The sequence below is a fragment of the Caretta caretta genome, chromosome 10 (genome assembly GCF_965140235.1).
Source record: "Caretta caretta isolate rCarCar2 chromosome 10, rCarCar1.hap1, whole genome shotgun sequence".
Taxonomy (NCBI): Eukaryota; Metazoa; Chordata; order Testudines; family Cheloniidae; genus Caretta; species Caretta caretta.
In genome coordinates this window covers 20168305-20189257 of record NC_134215.1, presented here as the reverse complement: position 1 = coordinate 20189257, position 20953 = coordinate 20168305, and the positions used below count along the sequence as shown (strand labels likewise).

Below are 20953 nucleotides of genomic sequence, written 5' to 3'. Positions count from 1 at the left end.
TATCTAGGGTATGTTTGCCTTTTGTTATATTTTCAGAGATGTATGTTAGTTTATCTTCTGCCATAAGCAATGGCTGATTTTCCTATTCTGTAGTAGTTGTCTTTACTCTCTTCATGATTTTCTGACAGGATTCTGACATATACTTGGAGAGTGACCATGACTTTCAACTTATCATATGGTTCTTTTAAGAAGGCGTGGATTACAAACCACATGTGTTAGTGCTATTTGTTTTTTCCCCCACAACTGGTTTCTATATTTGTAGCTGTCCAAAGCATATACATTTTCCCTACACTTGGATAGGTTTTGTTTCCCTACCTGATGTCCATTAAATCCCTATCAGAAAAACACTTTTAATATGTTCATAACTTTAAAACCTACTCAAGTTCCATTGACTTCAATGCACATGCTTAAGTGCTTTGCTGAATTAAGGCCTTATTCAGTAGAATTATGTCAAAAGGGTGAACCTCCAATTTTTCCAGATAGCTGCATTCTTACTCTTTTAGATAAACTCAATCAGGGACCCATCAGTTCTATAGTTCATGTTTGTTTTAATCTTTACTTTCAATTAGGAAGAAAAGGTCCCCAAATCTTAACAGAGAGATGGCTGCAAAGGCCAGCTGCCCACTATAACATGCTATACAGCATTTTTATCTTATTTTCATCAATAGGAAAAGATTATTTCTCTTTATTAATTGGATATTATGTAAAGAGGAACTGGAGTAAACTGTGAAGGTTCCGACTGTCTGACAAACCATATAAGTTGGGCACCATCATTACCTACATAAACCGCATAGGCAAGATATGAAGGAGAGATTTAATTACTGAGAAGTATGGCTATTTTAAAATGTGCCATAGTTTCAACGGGAATACAATAAATCAAGTGCCAGCCACTGATGCTCTTCCTGAGTCCAACAAAAGGAAAGTGCTGCATATGAACATTCCAAATCCACAGACTCTTCCACTAGCCCAAGATTTATCCCTTCTCAGCATCCTGGCTTATTATATACATTGGAAGATATAGAGGATAACACTGACGGATATTGTGGCATACAGGTCCATAAAGAGAATTCAAAATACTATGATATTTATGGTGGTCAGTTGTACATATCCACAGTACATGGGTCTGATACAAGAAGCTGACTTTGTGTGGAAGTGGATTGGCAATGGAATATAAAGCCTTTTTGCCTTTAGAGTTAATTTGAATCTGGCACAGGCTGTTAGTGGCTGAAAGCTAATCCCATCTGATGACCAGTTGTTGGAAAAAGCAAAATGAGGTTCTCCACAAAACTTGTACTGGGCATCACAAAACCACCAGCACAACTGGTACCAAACTCATAACAAAGGTATCAGTCTCTGCGGGCTGAACGGATCAGGGAACTTAGTCAGTGGAGTTATACTCATTTACACCCACTGACTAAGGAGGAGCTGACCCTCACACACTAATCTATCTGTGGACCAAGGCACTTGGACAGAGCAGTGAGGGGAACTTACAGTAGGGTAATGAGTGGGCTGCAGCAGTGTAACAGAACACTTCAGTCTCCAGGGCTGCCAGATAGTATCCACTGATTCCTTGGACTCCTTCTCAGAGTAGTGGGTGTTGTCTGAGGTTCCCTGCTTGGTTTCCCTTTCTTGTTCCTTCATTTTAACCATATGATTTACACCTAAATCCCCCCTTTTCAGTTTGATGTCTGGATTCTGTGTCCCCTCTCTCACCTAAGTGGGCAGGCCTTCTGTTCCTTTGGTGGGGTCAGTCATCACATAGGCTGGTATCTTTCAACATCACTAAGAACATTTTTCAAAGAATGTAAAATAAACTCTGTCTAGAAGGTAGGCCTATGTGATACTGCAGGATACTGTGTACTGAAAGCAGAAGGAAATAGTTTGGTCTAACTCTAGGTTTTAATGGTGTCCTGTTCTGAATGTCACAGGTAACCCAGCAGAAAAGAAGGCAGAACCTCCTCCAAGCAAGCCCACCGTCGCCAAAGCAGGAATAGCTATTATTAAAGATTGTTGTGGGGCCACGCAATGCAACATCATGTAGCTCCAGTCTCTCTACCAAGTCTGTCTTTTTTTCAAATGCTTTCATTGGATAAAACTGTAGGGTGAAAGGATTTTAAAGCATCCTGATAGTCAAATCAAGAAATACTGTAAACATTACAGTAATGTACTGAATGTACCAATGGTGAATCCTTCACTTTTGCATGGATCACTCAATGCGCATGCTTAAAATAAAGGAATATATATAGCAGCTGTCCAATGACCAGAACAGATAGGTAAAAATAGCTGAAAAGACAAATACAACTCTGTGGCAAAAGTAAATTAGAAAAGTGTATATTTTACCAAATAATGTTTAAAATAGCAGTTTTAAAAATTCAGCACTTTGTAGGATTTGTTATACACCTTTTTCGCTTGGCAAATTTCATTCAAACACATGCCACGGTCTGAATATAAAAATGTCCTGTCTTGGCTATTTTTCAAAATGAAACCTTAGAGTAGCGATACTGTATATAGTGCAACCAATAGATGAAGCAAATTTAGTACTAACCGGTGTTGCATACAAAATATTTATTGAACTAGTACGACATTTGACTACTTTGCTGTTTAGTTTCATTTTCAGTTCTTCACAGGGAACAGATAACAACAAAGATCCTGCTCATTGGCTTGTATTTTATTATGGCATTTCAGTGACCCTGTGGTCAAATGTCCTTTGTCACTTTTAAATAACCCAATTCAAACAGAGATTACCTGTCCATTTGGATATTGGTTTCTGCTAAATTCTTAGCAGGCATAGCTATAGTTTTTGGTGTAAATTCAAACACTGCATCATTTATTGGCTTACAAGCCTTCCATCTTGCAGAGATGCAATAATACTGAGAGTGCAGTCAACTATTAAAACCACGACTAAATGCACTATGAGATTATGTATCACAGGCTAAATAGGTTGCTGTCCAGAAGGGGAGAAAAACATGAAGGCAGCAGGATCATTTAAACTTATGAAGCAGGGTGCTGAAAAGGGCTATTACTCAGATTCTTAATGGCCATGGGAAACATTAGCTGTCAAGTATTATAAAAAGACAAAATGTCCCCAAATTCTGTCTTCAAGATTAAAAATAATAAACATAAAAGGTGAAGTTTTCGGTACTAAAAAGATAGCAGTACCTAAAAAAGTGGTTTTGAAACAAGGGAAAAACAATTAGGTCTGATACATCTGTGTTTCACATTTCAATTGGTATGCAGATGAACACATATAAAATATAGTTGTCCCTTTGCTAGCTGTCAGTAAGATGGTGCATTTGTGTGACTAGTATATCATATGTTTTGGTGAATGTTGTGATGGGTGTAAGTAGCTAAATGAAGATGTTCTGATGTGAAAATATTGTGCTTTAAAAAAAAGATGGTGGAACGTGCCTAAAAGAAAAACGGTTTTTCAAGCTGAACAACCATTTCTTAATGCTGGATAAGCAGAACACTACATATAAACCCACGGGAAATAATAGTTACAGCAGGGGAAGCCAGTAAAAATATCAGCAAGTTATGTAACTAAAGGTAGATGTTAAACATTTCTGAAAGAGCTGAATCAGTGTCTAGTTCAGATTCAGGGATGTAAACATTCAAATTAGTATATATCATTATATACTATACATGCCTGAGCTTTATTGGTCCAATATGTAGCATTTGCATCTCAAACAACCTGTTTCGCTGTCACAGACTTCTTTCAAGAACCATACTACAAAAAGAATAAAGAGCAGCAGGGGAGCAGGCATAAGAAACAAAGAACATATGTTACTGCAAAATGTTCCTTAGGGATCAGAAATAAGGGAGGAGAAAATATTCAAGTTTAAATATTAAAGCAGCACTTTAAATATTTTAATCAAAGTACTATATGGATGTGCATGTGTGCTGACATATAGCTTCACATTCACCTCTGGAGCTGTCAGAATTTGGTGCACCCAGATTTGTGTCAGGCTGGTTGTAGGGTCAGCATAAAATGTGCATCGAAGCAGGGAATTGTTTATAATCTGAATAAATTTTAAGGAAAATGCACAAGAAAAAAAATCAACCAGACTGTGGACAATCAAATAACCCCCCTGAAGTTTCTGATACCTTCTCATTGCTTTGGACCAGTCCCTTATTCTCTATCACGTGCAGTGTTTTAACAGAAATATTGGATGGCTGTATATTATTAACAGGGGTGAGGAAGGATGTAGGTAGTGTTAGGAGTGGGACTTCCTCAGGAAGTGTCAAATTTAAGGTCTGAAAGAGGAATTAGATATTTAATACACCTCTTTGTGTATACTGATGAATCAGGAAAGTTGGGTGTCCTGAATAATAGGCTAATCACAAGGCTGCAACTGATAGAGGGAGAGAGATGACTTGGAGATTGGGGCAGGGGGGTTAGTAGGAGTATTTAGACTTTCTGGTAGATGACTGGCCTTGGTCAAGATAGGAGAGACTGCTGGGGATTCACATCTAGGAAGGTCAGATTCTCCTGAGGGATGGGGAGAAATCAGCAGGATTTTCCAGATGGGAGGTGGGCCTGGACAGCAAATTCAATTAAAAGAGAGCCCCAAAACAGACCTTTGTGTGATTGGGCATTCATGATTGGGGTACATCTCCACAGTACAGTGGCAGTAGAACATCTTATCACAATTAAATTAAAAAGAACAAGCACAATGAAGAGAGCTAAGCATCTATGAACATGCTTGTAATCAGGCATTTGTAATTGGTGTCTTGAGGGAACAGAACTAAAGTATCAGTAATTAAAGTGATCCTTTCATTTTCAGAATTTACAGATCAGATCAAGTGGAAGATCTCGTTTATCAGTGAAGTCTTAGTTTTATCTACTTTTTTATCACTTGGGTTGTGTAAGGCATAGAAGGTGAGTGACTTGTCCAGTGTTAATCGGTGGTTCATTTAGAAGTAGAATCAAGGATCCTGAGGGCCACAAGTCTTGCAATGAATTGCTAGACTTGCATAGTCAGATTTTCCACAGCCTAACTCTGCTCCCCCTGAAGTCAATGGAGATTTCACCTTTGGACTCCAATCCAAGCAGACTTGGTACTGGATGCTTCTGCAAATACCACCCATTTTCTTTGAAAACTGAACTCATACAGTATATATTTCAAGTGAGGGTTCATTGCCATTTAGCTTCTTAAAGTTAGTAAGAGTCATGTGGCTAAAACCCATCACAGAATATCTTGGAAATGTACTTCTTTCTATGACTGCAGCTTTTTAAAAGTAAAAGATACTTAGCTGAAATTTTCAAAAGCGATTAATGATTTTAGATGCCTCAGTTTTGGGGGGCCCAACTTGAGACATTTAACAGAGCCTGCTTGGTTGGTAATTTCTGAAAATCACGCCACTTAAGTTGTGTCAAGTTGGGCATCCAAAATCACTAGTCACTTCTGAAAACCGTGGCCATTTACTACCATTTGTATCAAGTTAAATACCAATGCATCAGAAAATCATAAAAGTTCAAGAGAGAAAAGACATGTTAGAACATCAAGTCTATATGTCAAGGGAAAATTGCTCCCTACAGCTACACTAGGTTACATTTTGTGAAGGATTTCACAGTCCCCAAACCCCCCTGAAAATGATGAAACTCTACAGCAAAGTAGAGATAAATGTGTTTCCAAATAAACGAAGATATAGTGTTATCTAAAACATTTGTTACTTTTCTTCAAGCTACCAAGAGCAATGAGTTGTGAACTAGAGTAGAATGTAATGTCTTGTGCACAATCTCCTTCCAGAAAAGTTAGGTTAGCTTTATGCAAAAAAAGAATAATTTTGTAAATTCATATAGTTTGTGAAAGAAACCTGAAGGGCTCTATGCCAATGAAAAAATGCACAATCTCCCACAGATTACACTCCATAGAAATAGAACTCAGTAAAAAGGAGCCACTTCCATGACTTTTCCCCTCAACTAATCACTGCAGAAGTATAATTTGCCATGTCCCAGAAAGATGCAGAAACCAAGAGACAATTCCCAGCCTTGTGTTTAACCTCAGTCATTTGCAAGGTGAGGTGGAGAAGGGGACAAGGGAGGTAAAGCCCTCGGTGTCCAGCAGTATCACGCCAAGATTTATTTTTTATATAGTATATGACATTTGCCTAACAGCAAATCATTGGCTCTTCCTGAATCAGAGATAAAAGCCCTCCCTGGCCAGGATGGTTTAACAGCAGCCAGGGGAAGAGGTAAAGTCCATCAGAGGCTGCAACAGTCTATACTGTCTACACTGGCTGGTGTTTTCACTAGGGAAGTACTTTACCAGTTCTACCAGCAGTCTAGTACTGTGTGTTCTCAGGATCCAGCTATGTAGTGGTCCTAGAATGATATACCATGGTGGACCACAGATAACATATGGGGAAGGAGGGATGATGATGAGATCAAGCGGTATTGTTAAGAGAATCCTGCTGCCTCTACTATATTATTACCACCACTGTTTTTCCCGACTGTAGGAATCACAGCAAAATGGTATGTGCTAATGAATTAAGAGTTTAGGTTTATTTTACTTCCATGTTTGGAGTAATAGTGTTCCAGAGTTTGTAAGACATATCTGACAATAACTGATTTTATTATCAGATTAATTCAACTCATCTTAACTGAATTTATAGGAACAGGAGATCAGAAAGATGCAAATATAAAGAGAGAGACATTTTTTTCCAAATTACAATGAACCAATTCAATCCAACTCCAGAGAAACTCCTCCTATACAACTCTCCTTGTAGACTGGAAGTGACAATAATATACTAAACCAATATATATTGGATATGTACAACACACATTAAATAGATTACACCATCCAAATGCTTTCCTTGGCTAATCCTACTAGGAGAACAAGACATTGTTAACTAGTAGCTACTTGTAACTGACACAGTTAATCCTTTCATAGGTGTCATCCTTAACAGAAGGGTATTAAATTTTTACACATGAATACTTTTAGACCATCATCCAAACCCACCCAATTACATACTGAACATCAGTGTATGCAAAAGAGAAAAGTTATGGAATGGCTGTATCTTTTTGTGGTAAATGGAGCCCTATGTGTTTTATTTGGTTGGTGCTCATAAGTTTATATATTATTGTCAAGCTTTGTTCACACTTCATATTTTCCCAAATGGGCTTAAAAGCCTTTCTGCAATCAGTTAAATGGACACAATCAGTGAGGCCATGCTGCTTGGAGCCAAATAAACACATAAATAAATTTAACATTGTTTTGAATTAATAAAGTGAAGAACAACTGGGTTATTTGATAGGTTGAATTGAGCTGAAAGGTGCTTTTTTCCCCCTCGAACACATCTGTTTGTTTTGTACTAATTGCAGCTTTGTGTCCTGACTCTACAACTGACCTGTGTGTGATCTTCAATGGGAGTTTCATGTGTAGAGCAGCTACAGAATTAGGCTTTAGGGAAGTGAGGCCCCGTAGGGAATGGCTGTTTTTTAGCTACTCATTCTTTACTCTGAAGTGGGTAATGTGGAATCATAACTCTAGATCCAAACACCTTGAGATCTAGTGGAATTTAGATTAACCTCTGAAGTTCACAGGTGGCTCTTTCCTGTATAGTTGGCCAAACCAAAACCCTGAATCAACAGCTCCTGAAATTTGAAGAAGTTAGCTTCATAACCAGAATTCACTTCTGGGCCTCTTCTTTACAACAGACACGGCTGAATCAAATCTCTGGATCTGAACACACCCAGATATCAGGGAAATTTAGATCTGGATTCCAACTTTGTGGTTTAGACCCAACCCCAAAATTAGGCTAACCAGAGAATGATTATTTATCACAGGTTAGAAATGTGTAACTTCTAAAAATGTTACAGACTTTGTTTAAGGGAAATATGGAGGTGAGTGTGTAAGTGTTGGGGTGTTTTGATACCCAATTAATATGTATTTCTAAGCAGGACTCTAGTGAGTCTTACATCAAAACATGAATCCACATTACTGCTACTTATTAAGTAACAAAAATGAACAAACTGGACAATCTGTAGTCATCACATAAGGAATATTCAGAGAAGTGTGAACAAACCAATTGTTCTATGTAATGTTGTCCACCTACTGTAATGTATATGTCTCTCTATATATCTACATTACAGCTGAATTTTTTCTTGGTGCTCCTGCCTATGAAATAAATATTTATCTGTGCTTGCAAGTCAGCTCTAACCTTTATATGACAAGAATGTTGCTATAAAAACAATTATGAACACAACAAGCTCTAAGTCATCTGTGAACAGTTCCTCATCTTTACCAACAACCAGCACATGCCTCGGGGTGATCAGTGATCATTTCCCATCTGTACATTGTGCACAAGTTGTCTTGTAGCTTACTTCCTTTGTCAGAAATCCCAGCTCTAACCAGCATTTGCACACAATCAATTTTGTGGATTTAAGGACCTCTGCTCCCACAAAATCTAATCCTGGTTCAGGAGCCTTTAATTGAAGGGAGATTGATCACTACATGAAACCAGGTACTTCACCTCAGAGAATCACATCTTTTTGTTAGACATATAAGATCTTTTGCAGGTTTCTCTTCCCTGATTGAACGAGAATTAGGTTTGCAGTATGAATTAATGTTCATGATTGCAAATTAAAACTATGCTCTCCATAAATATTGTGCAATAATCACTTACTGCTCACTTAATATTTGCTATTTCCATGAGGTTTCCTGCCTGTTTGCTAGAATATTCATGGAAAGCGCGGGGCATGAACACAACATGGAATAATTTAAAAATCCAAATAAGTAGTCCCAGAATATCCTTTTTAGCAGCATTCACCCAGCTCTAGATTAACCTAGATCTGCCACAGCAGTGAAGTTGCTGAGCTTTCCCAGAAATCAGAACTCCAGCCTCTCAGACAGGGACTAAACATTCCAGCCCTCCTTTCACTCTCATCGAGCACTGCCACAATAAAACACTTAATTTCTCAGGCCTCAGGATCGATTTGGAGAAGTAACTCTCAAATTAGTTTAAAATATTTAAAATATTTTACTATGAAGAGGACAATTAGGAGGGTGTTAGTTGGGTGTCCTCTCGGAAACTAAGTTCAAAGTGCATTTGGTCTGAAGTGGAAATGAGATACAATGCTTTAACAGTCTGAAACAGACATTGCTGACACAGATGTATTACCAAGCTTGTCATGTCCAGCAGTTATTGTTCAAGTGTGGCTCAGAACTGCAAGGTAATGATAGAGGCATTTGGGGACACCTACACAGCAGCTACCTGCAGCGATGAGCTGCCAAAATCTTAACAACCGGTTCCCTATAAAAAGTTCTGATCTAAGGGATGTGCCCCAGTATGTATTTTTTGAACCAACAGGGTTATCATACATCCGTATTTTCCTCCCGGATGGCGATTTAAGAACCAAAAAGCCTGACCTGTCCGGGAAAATTCGAAGTATGTTAACCCTGCCTAAAGTTCTTTTTTAAAAAGATGGGCCTGAACTAGAAATGAGCTCCGTTTCACATGTGTGGGTCCCCCCACACCCTGGGGGTGTGCTAGGGTGACCAGATGTCCCGATTTTATTGGGACAGTCCCGGTTTTGGGGTCTTTTTCTTATATAGGCTCCTATTACCCCCTGTCCTGATTTTTCACACTTGCTGTCTGGTCACCCTAGGGTGTGCACATGTGTGGGTCCCAGCTGCCCCCTGCCCCCCTCATTGAAGCAGGTGTGCAGGGTTACTGCCCTAGGAACTGCAGGGCACCAGTGGACATGGGGCCAGCTGCAGACGGGGCGTGGGGCAGGGCTAGCTGGAGGCAAGGGGGTGTGGGGCTGGCTGCGGGCAGGGCAGGGCAGGGGGTGGGGAACTGGCTGGAGACAGGAGGGTGTGGGGTTGGCTGGAGGCAAGGGGGTGTGGGGCTGGCTGGAGACAGGGCAGGGGCTGGCTGCAGGCAGGGAAGGGGGGTGCAGGGCTGGCTGGAGAGAGGGGCTGGCTGCAGGCAGGGCGGGGTGTGGCAGGGGCTGGTGCGGGCAGGGCAGGGGGTGCAGCAGGGGGTGGCTGGAGACAGGGGCTGGCTGCGGGCAGGGTGGTGGGTACTCACTGGGAGAGCAGCAATACACAGCCCAGGCCCAGCAGAGCAGCCGGGGACCCACCAGGCAGCAGCAGGAGCCCCAGCAGCAACAGGGCTCGTGTCCAGGGCCAGGCGGCAGCACAGATGGCTCCTGCAGCGCAGCACCCACAGTGGCTGGAGGAGGAATTACATCACTTCCCGGCTCAGCGCCCCCTGCAGAGAAGTGGGTTAACAACCGGTTTGCGCGACCCGGCTCCAGCTCACCACTGGCTACCTGTACTGGAGCAAACTTTCTAGAGTCTTTCTCTAACTTTGCTGTGACGTGTACAGGTACCACTGAGGGCTAATATAAATCAGTCAAATAGGCTCATGGGATCATGAAACAGGGATCCTTACCAGAAGCCCCAAAAGTACTTTGACCGCCCTGGAAAGCCTCAAAGAAACACACACACATTGGTTAGATTAGAACTGAAATTGGTGACACACAAAATCCCACTACTACAGTGAGCATGTTTTAACAGATATCTGTTATTTGCAGTTCATAAGTGGCCTCAAGTGGCACTTTCATGGTGAATTATTTGACCACCCAATTGACTATTAAAGAGCACTTAATCTGTAATCTAACCAGTTTGGCTCTGATCCAAACAGAAAGACCCAAATTCTGCTCTCAGCAGCTCAAGACTGGAGTAAACCCATTGAAGTCAACAGAATTCACCTGTAAAACTGGTGTGAGGGGAGAATTGGGCTCAAAGTGCTTATATGCAGCCTTGAAGACAACTCCAGGGAGACTCTGGTACTATCATTTCTATTACTTTCATGATTATTTCCTTTTCAGCTTTACTATTTGTGTTTGAGTTTCCTTGCTAGTGGGAGTTTTCTACAGGCACAATGCACTGGTTTGCTATACTTTGGTTTAACTAGCTAAGTTAAGCCATAGAGATGCCTTTGATGCTAGATGCCTATATAGTTTACTATCCGTAGAAATGGAGGAAACATGGAGTTGGAGGTTGCACACTAGTTGAGTCTGTGAACCTTATTTCTGCATAATTTTAACTCATTTCCTTCAAAGGGTGATTCACTTAAAAAATAAAACAAGAAATGTTTTTCTAGCTAAAAAGGAAATGTATATTACGTATTATGGATAGAAGATCCCAGACGCCTAAAGTAGATGGCAAAAGTGGGTGACCTACTTAATGCACATGCATACTCCCCCTGCGTCTTTCCTTCTGCCATTTCGACCCCATTTCCTTTACCACCTAGATTTCTATCTGATTTATTTACTCCTGCCTCTTTCCTTCTCTGTTCACTTCTTCCCCTTATCTCATCATCTGGAGTTGGGTCATGTGCCATCTTCATCTGTCCAAGGTCCACCTGCTTACCATCTTCTCTGATGCAATTTATCCATTGCTTCCTCAGGGTTTCTTTTCTACCACCCTCTGCTGTTACAGATGAATGAAGAGAACCTGGTGAAAATAATGTATGTGTCCAAACCAGTGAAGTCATGCTTCCTGGATTTTGTCAGCCACAACATGAACTTTAACTTCCATCCTAATACCTTAATTTAGAAATCTGTCTCTTTGTGTAACTCCTTTTATAGAGCAAAGACATCTTATCTCAAACACCTGCTGACATTGAACCTGCAATCTCTTTACCACCTATGCTTTTGCACCGAAAGCTTATGCTCAAATAAATTGGTTAGTCTCTAAGGTGCCACAAGTACTCCTTTTCTTTTTGCGAATACAGACTAACACGGCTGTTACTCTGAAACATTGTTCTACACAGTTGGGCTTTCCGTTTCAGTGGCATATGCTTGTCAGACAACACTCGAGATGTTATTCCACACTCTTCCAGCACTTCCCAGTTTGGACTATATCTCACATTTAAGCTCACCATCTTCTGTAACCCAACCACCAAGGTTCTTAAACTGGTCAGCCTGGTTTAGCTGTACTCCATTAACCTCTACATATCCAATTTCCTTGTGGCACCTTTACTAACACACTCAGTCTTAGTCATGCTCATTTCATCCCAGGCCTATTTAGCTGGTCATAGCACTAGTTTACTATTTCCTCTAGGACTTCTTTTGAGGAAGCAGTTATTGCTATGTTATCTGCATCTTTTATCTGCAGTCTCTCACCTTTTCCCATTGGGATCTTCCTGTTGACATAGTCCATCAATATAAGAAACAGCAGAGGACTGAGGGCTGGCCCCAGATGCAGTCCAACTTTCACTTCAAAGGGACTTGTCATTCTAAAACTATGTTCAGGTGATTGTTTTAGGTGATCTATATAATGCATTCACCAAAGTTATTAAATCAGACACTCCATATTTCCTCAACACTGAGACGAGCATCCTTCTCTCCACTTCATTATGCTTTTTCTAAGCCTATAAAAACTATCCTGTTAGTACTTTAGCCAATTCTCTATCACTTGCCAAATTACAAGTCTACTGAACAGAAAGTGAACCCAATAATTACTAAGAGTGGAGTTTTCAAGACAACTTGTGTGTGAGTGATTTTAAATTAGACAAAGCCAATTTGCTCATCTTAATTATGGTATCCCATTTATTTAAATTTCTTTAACATCACATACTTTTTGACCTAGACTACTTGCTCGTGTCCCTTTAAGAGTCTAGAAACAAAGATGCCAAACCTAGTCCAATATCAGCAGGTAAACAAAGCTGCCTTTATAAAATACTATAAATATAGAAGAAATATGCTCCACGAAATTAGACATAGTGGTTTGACTGGGGAGTTCTGGCCATGTGGGGAAAATAGAAGAGCTCATACTGCCAAGTATAAAAAGTAAGAGAGACTGCGGCTATAACGTTATTTTCCTATGGATAGCACATGACACCGCTAAATGATGAAGGTGCACAGTCCACTATGAACTTACTTATATTAAATAAAAGCAGGAACATGGGGAGATTATATATTGGATGCAAGTTGGTTCAGTATATTACAGCTCCCACAGGAATTCCAAAAAAGAATGTTCCTTCTGAACAATAAGACAGCAATATCTACATCAGCATAACCAAAGTGACAAAGCTTGTTTTAGCGGAAACAGGAGACCAAATTTTATTGTAATTTACAAACGCTCATTTTAAATCTCAACATTTTAACAGAATGAAAGAGCTCATTTGAAGGGGCTGTGAACACGATGGCAGATTTGAGGTAAATTTCATACACATAGGGGTTTGTGCGTACATTTAATCCTTTATTGATTGTTAATGTATGCATGTGCAGACAAAGACCGTGATGGGCACATTTTAACAAGTCAACAAAAATGTATGTTGGCTGCAGAAGTCAATTTTTGGTCACAATCTTTATCGATTTCAATCTGTAGCCCTAATATGTTAATAAATAAACTATTAGTCGTGCTTCGATAGCATTTTCCATGCAAAGATTGCAAATAGCTACAGGCCTGATTCCAGGGCTGGATTACCCAATAGTCAGACTAAGCACATGCTTAGGGCACCAGCAAAGCAGGGGGCACCAAAAAAAAAGATTTTTTTTGAAAAAATTTGATATTTTTAAAAAAGCGTCAAAGTAGTCATCATGGGAAAAATCAGAACTTTGTTAGACTTCCTTACACTCCACTACACACTCTTCCCCCGTTTTTCTGTTCTCTTTTTATTATTTATCCCCACCTAAACCAGGGGGGCGTCCTACTAACGTAGATCAAAATAATGCGAGGAAATCAGATCCTGTCATGTACTGTGGCTCAGTTTGACCCATTTTTAGCAGGCCATATCTCAAAATATGGGAATGCTAGCAAAAGTAACCCATCAAACTTATCCAAGACAATATGTGATGAACTCATTGGTCTAATGAGTGGCAAAGTTCGTTCAGCTATTGTGGATGAAGTAAGTACTGCTGGGTACTTCAGTTTCTCTGTCGACTCTACACCTGATCTTTCACATATTGCGCAATTGAGTATTGTACTAAGATATATGTCTCCCACAGATGGAAAACCAGCTGAACGATTTATAACATTCCTCAATTTGAAAAGCCACACTGGTGAAGAAATGGCAAATCAAGTACTGCCTTATCTGTGCCAAGTTTGCAAAACAGATTTCTCAAAGTGCAGAGGTCAATCTTATGACAACGCTGCCAACATGTCAGGGTGTTATCAAGGAATGCAGAAGAAGCTTTTAGAACAGAACAAATATGCCATATTCATACCACGTGCTGCACACTCCCTTAATCTTGTTGGCTGCAGTGCTGTTGATTTTTGTCCGGTGGCAGTAAGTTTTTTCTCAATAGTCCAGTTACTTTATACATTTTTCTCTGCCTCAACACACCGATGGGTAGTTCTTAAAACATATTTGGGCAATGATCGTGTGTTGAAATTTCTAATACTCGCTGGAAGGCACATGCAGTGGCAACAAGTGCAATTCTGGAGTCTTACTCAAAGATTGTGGATGCATTAGAAAGTATAGCGGAAGACAAATCACAACACTTTTACCACACAAGTCAAGCTCTCCAAGAAAAAGAATTGGATTTGAAAACATGTGCAGACCTCTATCAATCATTAGCAGACCACTTACACACTTTGATGAATGATTTCGAAAGATTTAAAACATATCAAAAGATATCTTGCCTGATACTAACTACAAAGAAGCCCAGTCCCGCAAGCAAATCAGGAAAAAACAAGCAAATGATAGCAGTACAACAGAAACAGCATTGAATCCTGGAGAAAAATTTCATGTATCTATTTACTATCTTATAATTGATACACTTGAAGCTCATATGAAGAGGAGAGGTGAAGCGTACAAAGAAGCATCAAGTAGATTTTCTTTTCTAAACGATATGGACTTTTCTGACGAACAATATTCACAAGGTTCCCAAAAGCTAGTTGACTCAATCCCTGTTGACTTGAACATGAATCTCTGTGGAGAAGTACGGCAGTTCCACTGTTATATGTGTGCAAAGTTTAATGAAACAGGAAAAATTAAATTCAGTCACATTGATCTTCATGACACAATACTGAAAGACGGAATACAATGTGTATTTCCAAATGTAGAGATCGCACTACGTATTTTTCTAACATTGATGATTACTAACTGCTCCGCAGAACGCTCTTTGTCTCAGCTGAAAAGAATAAAAAACCCTCAGAGAACAACAATGTGTCAGGACAGACTTGATTCACTTTCCCTATTGCATATGGAAATGGACATGCTTCATCGAGTCAGCTTCGATGAACTTATCCAGAATTTTGTTATCAGAAAATCTAGAAAGAAGCTATTTTAATTTCAGCACACATGTAAGTTTTGTGTCATTTCGAAAAATAAAATTTTATTTTACGGTGTAGTATTGTTTTTATTTTTAATTACATGGGGGGGCACCATAATCTTTTCAGTGCTTAGGGCCTCTAAAAGTCTTAATCTGGCCCTGCCCCCTGATTCTACAAAAGTCAAAGGATATACAATCTACAGTGATGACCTACCAGAACACGCACAGGGAACTGATGCATCAGTTGCCATCTGCATGAAGCACTTTACACATGGAGCTGGAAACTTTGTATATTAGTCCCATCAGTTCTCTTTTCCAGTCATCTTAGTCTGCAAACAACTTTGTGCTGAAGCGTTTCTGTGCTTAGTCACATACTGCCCAATGGTAGGGAATGTGAGAAAGTCTGCACTATGTGAATCTGTGAGATGTGTAGCAAAACCTGATTAAGTAATTGCTGTCTTGTGGGGGAGGGTTCATTTTAGGGCTGTGGCTTCCTAGGTGATTGCTGCTTTAGCTAATTGCAGAGCAGCTTGCGAAACCTCAAGACAGCAGAGAGATGATTTTAGCTAATCCTAAATTCATTGTGAGTTAAAGACCTCATTCTACCTACATTGATGACAAAACATTATGTATTCTTTTCTCTCTTTTTGCAGAAAACAGATCTCCTGACTGGATTCCTTTTTTGTATGCCATTTTAGTCCAAAAAGGCTGATTTGAAATTTCTATGCCTATTGCATAGCATACGCTAATACTCTTTGAGAGCTATATGAACAGTCTGAAATGCCTCTGACTTTGTATTGTTCTAACCCCTGTGATACTGAACAAGGGACTAGTTCAATGTGGCATCATCAAAACAGATGATATATGCACCAAATGGCCACAAGAATACCGTGTGCAGATCTGGAAGCCCCATATAAAAATATATATTTTTGAATTGGAAAAGGTACAGAGAAGGGCAACTAAAATGATTAAGGGTATGGAACAGTTTACCTCTGGAGGAGAGATTAAAAAGACTGGGGGGATTTGACAAGAGGTCTATAAAATCTTGACTGGTGTGGAGAAAGTGAAAAAGGAAATGTTATTTACTCCTTCACATAACACAAAAACTAGGGATCACCCAATGAAATTAATAGGCAGCAGGTTTAAAACAAAAAAAAAAAAAAGGAAGTACTTCTTCACACAACACACAGTCAACCTGTGGAACTCTTTGCCAGGGGATGTTGTGAAGGCCAAAACCATAACTATGTATACCTTCTTGCCAATGAAGAATTGTTCCCAAGAGCACATTTTCTAATGGTTTTGCCTAGTTGTATGATTTCCAAGTGATGGATCTTCAAAAGCCTAAGACCTCACTTTCATAAAGTTTTTTTCTGATATTTAGCTTAATATTCCCTCTCACCTTAATTTTTACTACCCCTAATAAAACTGCCACATACCACACTAAAAACTTCTCTGTTCTTATTTGTAGATTTTTGTCCTTCCTTTAGTTATCTTAGCCCATGATTAGGGCTAAGCAAATACTTAACTTTTTGGTTTGGTGGCCATACTGATTTCTCCCCTCTCCCCCACAAAAAAAACAAACACCCCATTTAGTTTCAAACTGAAACAGAGTTTTTTTGCTTTTCTTGATGAAATTAAAAATTGGGAAAAATTGTTTTGGGTTGAATTAAATGTTTTGCTAAACCTGAAATTGAGGGTTTTTTGTTTTGTTTTGTTGTATTACGTTTTCAGGTGTTTTTATCTTTTAAAAATTTTGTAAAAGAATCTGGCTAAATTTCTTAACAAAACATTATTTTGAAACAAAGTTGAAATGTTTCATTCTGAAAATGTTAAAAACAAACCATTTCTTCTTTTTAAATTTTTCTTCATTATTTTATTTGGCCAACATTATTTGCCCTGAAACTGCATTTTTTTAGCAAACTTAGTATTCAAATGTACAATTTCACCCACCGCTACCCACAATACTGAAATAGATTTATTTAATATTTACTCATTAGTCAATCTGACTAGCTTCCTGGGTTATTTTGTTGCTCTTCTCTGAATCCCTTCAGTTTATTAACAGGTACATTTTATCTCTATTTCACAGATAAGGAACTAGATGCAGATATATTAAGCCACTTACCCAAAGCCTATAGCAGTCAAATAGCACAACAGAAGTCTTTAACAGTGAGAAATATTGCACAAGTCTTGTGATTCCTAGTCCTAATGCTTAATTCTTAAAGTCCAGTATCCTAATCCTCACTTGGAGATCCTGGCCTAACTCACTCCTGGTCCTCTGTTTGAGGTGAATATAAATTAAAGGTTCCTGTTAGTGTACTGCTACCACACTGGACTACCACCAACATAAAATGACCTCTATGAAACGCAATTGGTACAGCATATCTCCTACGTCAAACTCTTACAGCTTACCACTACTTTTAGCCAAGCCTACCAAATGGCTCAAGGAAGGCGAAGCGCACCAGCAAGTTCCATTCTTTGCTCAAAGGGTAGAATCAAAGGTCTTCAAGAGACACGATGCAAAGTCCTAACATTATAACCTTAACATTCTTTTAGTGGCAATGAACAAACCACATCAAGAAAAGGGAAGGAAAAACTTTTTTGACTGGAACTGCAATGGGTGCTTCTGATTCCAATGAAACTGCAGCGGGTGCTTCTGCCCCCAATGGGGAGCATCTGGCACTGGCAGCCCTTAAACTGACCAGTCATAAGACAGATGCTGCTCTCACAAACCACCCATGCCAGTGGGTGATCCTCCAGAGAGGTGGCCTGAGTGGCTCGTCCAATAAATCAAAGTGCGCCACATTACTATAATACAATAGCATTTATAGGAAAGGAAACTGGCAATACATACACTTGGCACTATAGATACTGGTAAGACATCAGTCAAGAGCCACCCAAGTTCTAAAGCATTTCTCTCTACTGTACTTATACATCCGTATCACATTAACAGCTGTGGTACACATGAAAAGCCAACCATAAAATGATGAAAATGCATAAAATGCATTTATGCATAAAATAATGAAAATGCATCCGCAATCTTTCTGCCAGGTACTCTCAGCAGCAAAAGGGCCAGGTTCCATTTTGTAAGGGTTCCTTCTGAGGAGTTAAACACTGGCTCAGGCCCCCACCCTGAAACCTGGGAAACTATATATCCACCCCACCCCAGCCTAGGCACCCTTCATGGGCAATACTCCCCCATTCTCAAGCACTGCGTCCAGGGGTTTAAAACAAAGAGAATGCATTGGGGGCAGGGGCGCGTGTGGGGACAACAGAATAAACTTGGGAAAGCCAACAATTAACAAATTAACAGTGTCTATTAGATAAGACTCCGCTGCCCAGGGCATCCTAACAACAGTCCCAACCTCAATCCCGCTCTTGCAGTGGTGGGAGGCTAATGCATTCTGGACACTTCCCTCCTCCCCAGCTCCCCACTCACAGTTCGCTGTCCAGGGCTACAGAAGTCCAAGGATTCTGGCAGGTCCAAGGATTTGGCAGCTGACTGGGATGCTCCGGAGGCTCCACCACCTAACCCGACTGAAGCGATGTCAGCTTTGATTGCTGGGTAGGAAGGCCTGCAGCGGAGTCCCTCAGGTAGGCTGCTGCTCTCCGCAGATTCAGTCCAAGTCACCTCAGTGTCGTCACCGGTCTGAGTGCCGCCTCAGCTCAGCTCAGCTCAGCTCAGCCGCTTGCCTCAAATTTACCTCAGCTCAGCCCAGCCCATTGCCTCAAATCTGTTTCAGCTCAGCCCATCGCCTCAGATCCACCTCAGCTCAGTCTGCTACCTCCAAGCTATCCACTGTCTTGAAGCTGCCTCTGTGCCAAGCCTTTAGCAAGGGATCAGAGGTAGAAAGGATTCGTAAAAAAGTCCTTGCCACCAAAAAGGCACTCTCCCAGAACAAGGCAGGAGCCCCTTTTCCTATTTCCCGCTCTTTCCTGGTAGCCCTGTCCAGGATCTTACCCAACTATACCTGCCTGCAGTGGTGGCCAGGGAGACCCCTCACACCGGGGACCTTTGGTGTAGTTCTCTTGTCCTGTCATTTCCACAGTTGACAATAGCATTTATTGCCCCTCAAACTCAAACACTTAACTGTCCGTTAATCAAAATTCTCCCAACTGTCCCATAAGGCCTACCCCATGCAGTAATTTCCCCATGCCAACCAACAGATGCCAGCAAAGAGCGCCCTCCCCTCTGAAGCCTCGGTCCACATGGAGTTCTCAAGCAGCTCTAGGCAGCTCTTCTCCCTATTCACCAACAGGTGTCAATAGTGACCTCTCTACTGTCTAGGACAGGAGTGGCCAACCTGAGCCTGAGGAGCCAGAATTTACCAATGTACATTGCCAAAGAGCCACAGTAACACGTCAGCAGCTCCCCATCCGCTCTCCAGCCCCCAGCACCTCCTGCCTGCCGACAGCCCCCAACAATCAGCACCTAGTCCCCCCTGCCCCCGCCCACTGCAATCAGCTGTTTCACGTGTGCAGGAAGCTGGGGGGGGGGGCGGAGAAACGAGGGCATGGCAGGCTCAGGGGAAGGGGCAGGGCCTTGGGAGAAGGGGTGGAGTGGGGGCAAGGCTTGGGGCAGAGCATGGGGTTGAGCAGTGAGCAACTCCCAGTACATTGGAAAGTTAGCATCTATAACTCCAGCCCCAGAAACAGTGCCTAGGTAAGGAGCCACATATTAACCTCTGAAGAGCCGCATTCAGGTCCGGAGCCACAGGTTGGCCACCCCTGGTCTAGGGCTTCAGGACCCAGGGCTCACAGAGCATTAAACGATGCTCCAGTATTTGTCTAGGAATAATTAAAAGATTACTATGAGAAAATATTAAGCTCAGGAATGACTGTGTGCAAATTTGTCCGTGTTTTAGGCAACAAGTCAAGTGCACTGTGCTATGTATTCATAAAATAGTGACCCCATGGTATGTTGGAAACTTTTTGATATGTGCAAATGACATTATCAAGTCAATCTGAGTCCAGTTTTGAATAAAGTCACATGAATAAGAGGGTGAAGCCTGAACTCTGGTTGTAAGAGGAGTTTTCAAGAGCATAAAGGGGAGTTAAGCAGCTAGTTTGCCTTAAAAAAAAAATCTCCCCCACACCACCTCTCAGGAAGGACCTTTATAATCTAAGGGAAGAGTTTCTGGCAAGCACACACACACACAAAAAAACCCACACACAAAACCCACACAGGACTGTGCAAAGTATATTACAAATTCCACTACATAGTCTATGATTTAGGTTCAAATTTGTCTTATGAATGTGGCTCTGTGACTAACTTCAGGAGATGAGAAATCATTTGACCAGACCAGGAGCATCCAGGGTGCAGGATTATCACCTACAGACTGATTATCAATCCAGGGGCAGTGACCCCACCACATCTCATTAAAAATGCATCCAAATCTTTTTTATATGTTGCCATGGAGTATCCAAAATGACGTTTTGGTTAGTGGTGAGGACAATATTTAGCCAGGCAAAGTGTGGTCTAACCCTCAACTTGATGGTATTTTTCTGCTGGTCTATAATGTAATAACTTTTGAACACCATATCCAATCAATTCCAAAATGTCAAGGAATGTTCTAGGCATCAGTGGACACAACCCTATTATTTTTTGTGCAACTCGGAACACCAGATGTGCCCAAATCAGAGGAATATTATGGCTCCATGACTTTCTGATGCTTCCAGAAGAGGAATTTCTCTGCCCTGCTGCTTCCATGAGAGGCAGCA

The 20953-nt window shown here is 40.7% G+C and overlaps 1 protein-coding gene across 2 annotated transcripts in view; it reads left to right on the top strand.

Moving 5' to 3' along the window:
* BMERB1 (bMERB domain containing 1) overlaps nucleotides 1-8151 on the top strand; it is a 127236-nt gene extending 119085 nt beyond the window's left edge. For both annotated transcript variants that reach the window (XM_075132754.1, XM_048866837.2), the window contains exon 6: nucleotides 1929-8151. In XM_075132754.1, coding sequence (XP_074988855.1) covers nucleotides 1929-2041 — 113 coding nt within the window. In that variant the 3' untranslated portion in view covers nucleotides 2042-8151. The remainder of the gene's footprint in view (nucleotides 1-1928) is intronic.
* Nucleotides 8152-20953: the final 12802 nt, after the last annotated feature.